General features: G+C 57.1%; 1 protein-coding gene across 1 annotated transcript in view; it reads right to left on the reverse strand.

The window, feature by feature from the left end:
• ZNF609 (zinc finger protein 609) overlaps positions 1 to 5882 on the reverse strand; it is a 15100-nt gene extending 9218 nt beyond the window's left edge. Inside the window, exon 1 of the mRNA XM_009574452.1 lies at positions 5657 to 5882. Coding sequence (XP_009572747.1) covers positions 5657 to 5882 — 226 coding nt within the window. The remainder of the gene's footprint in view (positions 1 to 5656) is intronic.
• Positions 5883 to 8455: the final 2573 nt, after the last annotated feature.

Below are 8455 nucleotides of genomic sequence, written 5' to 3' on the forward strand. Positions count from 1 at the left end.
CTGCTGAACACGCACAACGCCCACTGCCACGCTCCTGCCCAAGCGCCACAAGCGTCCACCTTCAGTGACAGTGATGATGTGACTATGAGCGAGGTCCTGACATCGTCCTGCAAGAAGACGGCCGGTCCCGCTGTGACCCACAGTGGCTAGCACCCGCGTGGGATTGGGGGCTGCAGCTCCCTCTCCATGGCCTGAAGCCCATCCAGAAGATGCCTTCAGGATTTTGGGGACCTTGGTGCCTCTCAAGGCTTGGCAGGGCAGGCAGAGCACAGCCAGGGCACCACCTACACCCCGGGGGCCACCTGCGAGCAGCCCCAGACCTCCACCTCATGCTCCTGAAGAAGGGAGGCAGAGGAGTCGAAACCAATTTAGCTCCCAGGAAAGCGTGGCAGCTCGAGAGCCTCCTCGTAAACAAGACCTTTAATCCAGCGCTCGGCAGCTAAAGCAGGAGCCGCAGCTGGTATTACCTGGGGGCAGCTACAGACGTGCCTTAGGGAGATGGATGTGAGCAATAGTCCTGTCTGGAGCAGAATATTGCTCACCTGTTGATAAAACAGCCTCCGTACAAAGCTGACAGATGCTTCGAGAGCGATAAGCGGTGCATTAGCTCTCCTCCAGCTCCCCTGTCAAGCCAGCAGCTATTAGACACGAAGCAGTGGCGCCGGGAGAGCACCAGGGAATGATGCATAACAAAGCTCTGCTTCTCTACACCGACACACAAGCAGCCTCTGCGCCCGGGGGGTTTGCAGCCTCCCCATCCATCGGTGAAATGGCAGGAGGGTGCGAGGCAGCAGCCCGAAACACCAGCAACGCTCGCAGCACCGGAGATGAGATGCCCCGTTACCGAGCGGTGCCGGATGATGTTGCCACCCGGAGCGAGCTGCCGGATTGCTGATCTGAAGATGAGAGCGGTCACAGCCGCGTTGTCACGGCTTTAGGAGGCTTCGGAGAAGCGCATTGAGCCTGCGCGTTGGCTCAGCAACCTTGGAGGGGATTTACAACCGCTCGTTACTTTGGAAAACGCCATTAAAGCAAACAAGAAATCCATATTCCCGCTCCTCGCCCTTGCTGCATCAGCCTTAAAAACTCACCTCCTGGTCCCGGGTTCAAGTACACACGGCTATGCAGACCGGAGCGCGTACGTAGGGGATGGTGTAGGAAGCCCCAAAGCCCACCCACAGGCAGTGCAATCTTGGCACATCCCCCTTTTAAAACAGCCCCAGAGGCAAAAAGCAACCGGAGTCGCAATCAAAGGCTGCGCGATAACGGCGAGGCAGCACGTTCAACGTGCAAAGCCATCAAATTTGGGGTCAGGCTTCCTCACGGTTATGGTAAAATCTTCCAGTCTTTGCCCTCACCCTCCAAACCTTCCCCATCCTTTCCCAACCTATCGCATCTCCCTCCTGCTCTGTGCAAGGACATGTCCATGTCGGCATATGCGGTCCCCGAGGACGTGCACGCTCCATCATACCCTCATGAGATGTTTGCAAAAGCGCAATCCAAACACCCGGAGCACGCGAAGCTCGGCTGCAGGCGACCTGCTGCCACCGTTCCAGCATGGAGCTGGAGGAAGGGGTGCGGAGAGAGTTTGCTGTGGTGCTGCCACACTGCAATCCTCGTTGCTCGGAGGGTCTGCGTGTCAGACGCCGGCCTGTTTTGGTTGCAAACGGCACCAGCGTGGTGCCGGGACGCAGGTCGCTCGCTCCGAGCGGAGGCAAGGAGGTGACATGCTCCGAGCCAGGTGACACCAGCTCCGCGGAGGGGGATGGAGGAGACCCAGCAGCTAACGAGGCAGCAAACGGAGTGATGCTTTCCGGTGTAATTAGATCAGTTAATAGTTCCTGTAGATTGAAATCACACCTAACAGAATTAGGGGAACTGCCGAGACAGCTGCTCCCACCAAAGGTGTTTCAAAAAACCACATTCCCTGCACAAGATGGGCCCGGCAAAAGGGACGGTGTCACCAGCGTGGCTACAGGACAGTGCATACGACCGGGGCCCGCCGCTGGCAAGACCGGACCTCAGCCCAACACCAACCTGGAGCCGTGGTGGAGCAGACTGACCACCAGCCCCACATCAGATGTTTGGTGGTGGGAGCCCACCAGGGTGGCTTTGGCAGCGATCACGGTCTCACAGCAGGTTTTCTAGAGGGGGAGAGGACGAAGCTGGTGTTCGAGGCAGGGGGACGTCGTGGGGCTCCTCAGAGCTTCACGCTCACATCTCTGATGGGTCAGCTCCAGCTTGTCCTTCCAAGGTCGCTCCAGTGTTGCCAGGCTTTGGCTTTAGGAGCCCTTCTCCCCGACTTCCCAGCTCCACGGCCAACCCAAAAGCCATTTTCTAAAAAAAGGGAGCTCTGGTTGAAGAACCACGTTGCCTTCCTCTTCCCAGCCTCACGGGAAGGGAAGTTTTGCAACCGCCTGAGCCCAAATACGCTTTGCCAGCGTGCAGAGAGCAATGCAGATCCCCTCGTCTCGGGGGCACACGCCGTTAACATGCAGCTGGGAGAAGAGCAGCTCGCAAAAAGATCCACGTCAGAGCAACTACCGTGGGAGTCCAAGGGGCAGGTCCGAGAAGAGATGTCTCCCGAGAGGCTCGGTGGGAACCGCTGACGACGCTGCCCACAGCATCCCGCTCGGGAAGCCGGGACATAAGCGGGAGCAACCATAATTCTGCTCCTCCCAGTGCCAACGGCTCCAGGGATTCAGCGATGTCACCCCTGGGGAGAAAGCGGCTGCTGCAGTTGAGCTAGGAAGCTCCTCTCCACCGCCAGAGAGGACTCTTGATGCAAGCCAAGCACTGCGAGAAAGAGCTTTCTGAACCAAGTGCTTCACCAAATCTCTTGCAATTAAGCTCTGCTCTCGTTAACCTGGTGGGAGCAGGCAGGATCCATCAGCCCCGCGGGGGTAAGGCTCCATCCCGCTGCTCCTGCTGCCCTGGGGTCTTTCCGAGCAGTGCGGCGAGGCTGCAGCATCACAAGGAGCAGGGTGAGAGGTGGATCCCTCTTGATGAAGGTGCTGGGATCCCTCTGAAGATCTTGGGGATGGTCTCCGGCCACACAGACGTGCTCACTCGTGCTGAAAGCACCTCATTTGGATTTGTAGACATGCCCTTGGTGTAGCTTTCTCCCCTGTATCCTTCAGGTGAGGGGAGATGCTCGCTGCATCCATATACATTTCACAAGCTCCAGCTTTGAACAGCCAGGTCCAACATCTCCTCCAGCATCGCCCTTGACCCACCCATTAACCATGGGAAGGCAGGAGAGAGATGCCCGGCAGGAAATAGGGATGGTTTCACCCTGACTTTTCATTCGAGGACGAGAGATGTCACTACGCCAGGAGCCAACGCGCACAGCAGACCAGAAACGACCAAAGGCAACAGAGGGATTTGTCTTCTGCAGGGCTGGCCGTAAAAGTCATAGCTCCCGATGGTGGCAACCAACCATCAGCCAGGGGAGAAGGACCTTTGCGCGAGTTCATCAAATTACTGCAGATTAAAAATAGCCAGGCTGTGCGAAATTGCAGGGCGCCTCCGAGGCACGCTCCGAAATGGTGGCTGCGGAAGCGAAGGGTAATGCGGACGGACAGGCAGATGGGCCGCAGAGCTTCGCAGTGGGGTGAGGAGCAGGAGAAAAGGGAGGAGAACCAGAAACCACTCCCATGTCACTGCCTCTCAACCAGGATTTGGCGGAGGAGGATGTTTTTGTGCTCTCTGCCTCAGGGATGCTCTGTTTGTCCCTCCTGGCATGGCCACTTGGGCTCCTCTGCCCACCACGAGCTGCTTCTCCTGATTTCCACTGAAAAAAACCAACCCTACAAGGTCCAAGCTCTCATGGGCTTCACTGCTGCCCGTGGGGGTCTCCGGCAGTCCTGGGATTTTCAGCGAACTCTGCAGCTCTGGGGCTTTTGGGTTGAGGGAAATCAGACCAGAATGGCACGCTGGTGGGGGATGGGGGGTGGTGGGGATAGCAGGCACCCCAGAAGTGGGGGGTGCTGACACTCCTCTGCGCAGCTGCGTGTCCCAACACTCAGCCCAGCCGTGCCTCAGTTTCTCTAGCTGCAGGTACTGCATCTTGTAAAGCGATCAGGCTCTTTGCAGGCACCGAACAAGCAGTGCCAGTGCACTGGTAGCTCAGCAGAAGACCTTCCGCAGGTTTCCTCTGAGCAGATCCCCCCGGCAGATCCCCCAGCCCTGGGGTGCGTAGAGCCGGGCTCCTGAACCCTCCTGCTTTGTGTTTCCTTGCCCCCACCAGCAAGCCTCGCTCCAAGTAGTGGATCCTTGGGTCTGATTTTACAATGTGTGGCGTCTTTCTGCCTCGGAGCAGCAGAAAAAACACACTTACAGCTCCCAGGCTGCCTCAGTCTGGATGGGTTTGTCCATACGGAACAGACGGTGAAGCACAGAGGGTAGAGGATGTGGAAGTCCCCATCCAAGCTAAGAGTCTTCCCCAGCATATTCCATGCAATCCTCTCCTCCCAAACAGCTCAGGTCACGACGCTTTTCCCAACGGGAACAATTTCAGTGGTCACCAGCTCCACACCGGGGGTCATCGCAGCACTCGGTCCTGTTGTCAACCACAGTTTCAAAACCAGTTTCCCAGCAGGGAGAGAGGAAAGGCAAACTGGGCCCATCCCCGTCTTCCCAAAACATGGGATGACAAGGGAACCCCCCTTGGCAGCAGCTCCTGGGAACGCAGATTTTAGTTCAGCTTCCATCGGAGATACCGAAGACAGTCACAGTGAGGAGCGGCCAGGGGATTAAGGCCAATAGCTTCATTCCCCACGCGCAGCGGCGATGGAGGAGCGGGAGCAGACATCCAAGAGGAGCTCTTGGTTACCCAGCCGAGGTGAACCACCAGCTGGCTTCCACCACCACTGCTCTTTCTCACCTTTGTGCTTCTGGGCTCTGTTTCTGCTTCCAGACCCCAGCCGAAGCCAGGCACAAGTATGAGGAGCTCACCCTGAGCCTCCCGAAGCAGAACCCTCCAGCATCCCAACAAGGCTGGAGGGAAGGCCAGGTTCCAGCGCTCGCCGTGGCCCACTGAGCCACCTATTCATCCCCGCGGTACTTGGCAGACCCCCAACAGCAACGAAAACCCATCAAAGGACCTGGGAAAGCAAACCAAGCTGCGCACAGATGAGACGAGCTCCGGCAGAAAGAAAAGGTTTGATTGGCTTGGCAAGAGAGGCGAGAGCCTGAGCTCCCGCTGAGTCGATTTTGAAAGCTCCGCTGGGGTTTTTTAATCCAGCAGGAGATTTCTGCTGCCTCCCGGGGTTTGAGCGTTTTTGTGACAGACCTGCGGGTTGCCAAGCAGAAACAAAGTCAACTCCGTCGAGTTCCCGTGCAGGATGGCACGGCCTTTCCTCTGGCGCCTCCAGAACAAGTTAGCTCTTGCAGAAAGGCAGAGAAATGGCAGCTTAGATTTCGTCCACTGTCTGGACAAGGGGATAATGCGACGCGTTGGGCTGACACAAGTTTTGGCCCGTCACTCCCTTTGCTGGACAGACTAAGGGCTCCTCTGTGTCCTGACCACCCAGATGGTGGGGGGAAAGCCCAGGACGTGCCAACACGCAACACGGCACGGACACGGGAAGGAAGGGATTGCCGTAACTCCAAAATGACATTGTGGGAGAGCAAAAAGCTCTTCAGTGGCACTTACCGTCCTCCGTCTCTTGCCAGACGATGCCCTCCAGGTTCACGCTGGTCCCGGGCTCGCAGGGGCCCAGGCACTCGGGCTCGGTGGCCAGGGCCACGTCACAAGTGTTCACTCCCACCGAGCGGGTGCGTACCATGATCTGCTCGCAAGGCGACGAGATGTCGTTGTTGACGACAGGGACAAGGAGGTGCAAGGGCAGCACCGCAGGCGTAGAGACCGGAGACTCCATCTGTGGGGAAGAAACATGCCGGTCACCGTCGGGAATACAGTTAGGGATGAAAGGAAGGAGACCGAGCATCAACAGGCACCTACATTCCTGGAGAACCTCAAGCCCAGGGCTGCCACCTTCTCAATGCCTATGCCAGCAGGCGGTTCAAGTCCCACGCCCCATCAGAGGACAAAGATCTCACAGGTCTCTCCCACCCTGGCGTGCCCATACCCACGTAACCCTGAAGAGCCAGCACTTTGTAGTCATATAGATCACACCCAAAAGTCCCTCCGCAGGAGATATGTGCTCTCCTGCTTTTGCCAGTGTAATCATTCCCAGTCAGGATGCCTTTTGGCTATTGCTCAGATGTTAACGCAGTCAATGACTTTGGACCTGATGGCTCATTAGAAGAAAAAAAAAATTACAGGCTTCTGCTTAACAGGCAGGACAGGACAAACGAGTAGCGCTCTCCCTCCAGCGCCCATGAAAACCAACATCCTCCTCCTCCCAAATCTACCCTGTGACCACCTGAAGACGCAGGCGTTCAGATCACAACCCTCTTCTCTGTGCGAGCATCCGCTTCACAGCCTGATCCGGCCGACGGCCGAGCCAACTGAGCGCCAGCCATCGCGCTCTCCTTGCGCATGGAAACCACATCTCACGGCCAGAGCTGGCCTTGGAAAGCCAACAAGCCAACACACCAAGCGAAACCACAGCCAAGTCACCCTGCCGCTGACAAGCCAAGGTCCTCGGCTGCTCTGCCACGCTAGCAGATTACAGCAGTGTTAGGAGAAGGATGGCTGACGGGCTGATTTTGCTGCCGGCCAAGGGAAGGGTAGGGTGGAGACCTTCCTGTCCTTCAGGGTTCATCAGCCAAGCCAGTCATAGTCAGTCACCCCCTCACCTTAGCTCGCAAGGATTTGCAGCAGTTTTGGGGCTAGCTGCTCATCCTCTGCTCAGACCTCCTCTCTTTATGGTTTATGATCTTGGTAAGATACTGAGCAACCTCAAAACAGAACTAGACTGAGGAAACTAATCAAATCATCAGCGAGCGCTGACCTGGGTTTTGGTTTCAAGCAGGGGAAGATCCCTCTAGAGCATCCAGCACCAGACTGAGAGATGTCCTCCTAAGCCTCTGTTGAGGAGAGATGATTATAACCCTGGAGAGGCCAAGCTTGCTGGTCACCGAGAGTGGACATGGACACCAGCCCACGACCACTTCCAACCTCGCTGCTGGCTCTTCTTGGCCAATATAGCTGACAGTCACCAAACAGTCAGACTCCCACCCTGAACTGGCATCTTGGTCTTGACCAGCCCTCAAAATTATCTGCTGGCTCTCTTGCTCACGCGCCTCTATCCTTTAAGCAAGACAAATAACCCCAGCAGAAGCTTGCAAGTCCAACCTCGCCTGCCCCATAACTGCAGCGAGTGGCTGGAGCATCCCACCTCCCTGGCAACTCATGACCCCGCAGCGCCTTGCCGCATCCTCAGCGACACAAACACCGTCCGCAAGCGGAGAGGGTGCAAATCTCTAGGCAGAGGAACAGAGAGGAGGAGATCACATCCACCCAGCGGCTTCTGCCTGCTCCCACGGGATGGCTGCCGGTGGGGGACACGAACGTGACCCCTGTGAACTCGGAGATCTTCTGGCTCTGCCAAGGCAACTGGATTGGCTCTTCCAGCAAAGGAACAAACAGTACTTTCTGACCACATGCCTGCAGCCCTCTCCTCGTCCTCCTGCATCCGTCCTCTCTCCAGACGACTCATAGGAGTGCAACCCCTCCACTGAGCGTTAAAGGTGGCCTGGAGGTGGCTGGTCCAGCACAGCTCATGCTCCACAGCTCTTTTCCCCATGCACCGCCTCCGACCTCCCACTGGCAGGACCAGCTCTTCCCCAGGAGCCCATCCCCAGCTCTCCATCGCCGCCCGCCTCCGAGGCTGCCCCGTGGGATTTCAGAAGGGTTTTTTTGGCATAAAAAACCCCCACGAGCCTGCCGGAGAGGAGGCCTGTGCCCCCACAGGCAAACCACCTCCCCAAGATACAGCAACCCCATCCTGCGCATCTTGGCGGATCCAGAAAGATGCTCGAAGGAAGCACGAGGCTCCTTCGAAGGGGCTCAGGAAAGCAAACCCCTCCTCAACACCACATTTTGCAAACCAAAAGCAAGTCCCCAGCAACGTAACAGCCGGAGAGGAACCAGGCAGGGCTGCCTGATTTTGGTGGGCAGCAGCAAAAGCCCGGGTGGTGATGGGGAGCGCTCACCCCCCATCGCCCCGGGAGCAGCGGCCGCATGTGCACGCCGAGGACCTGCGGGTTTTGAAACCGTTCAGCTTCCTTCCACTTTGCAACAGAAACCACAGCGCAGCACAGGAGCGTTTAATTACAGTTCCAGCTCTGCTAATTATCGCCCGGTCACATTCGTAATCTGCATTACGCCATGGTGCATAATAAACAGCTCGCTGAGATCTCTCTAATAAGCAAGGCGGCTTGATGGGATTTCATATTTCACCCTGCACTGGAACAAACAGAGCCTCGTTTAGCAACCGTGGGGAGATGAGGCGGCTCTCCTGCTCCCTCGCCCGAAGCTCAAGAG

This window comes from Fulmarus glacialis, unplaced genomic scaffold, assembly GCF_000690835.1.
Source record: "Fulmarus glacialis isolate BGI_N327 unplaced genomic scaffold, ASM69083v1 scaffold15300, whole genome shotgun sequence".
Classification (NCBI taxonomy): domain Eukaryota; kingdom Metazoa; phylum Chordata; class Aves; order Procellariiformes; family Procellariidae; genus Fulmarus; species Fulmarus glacialis.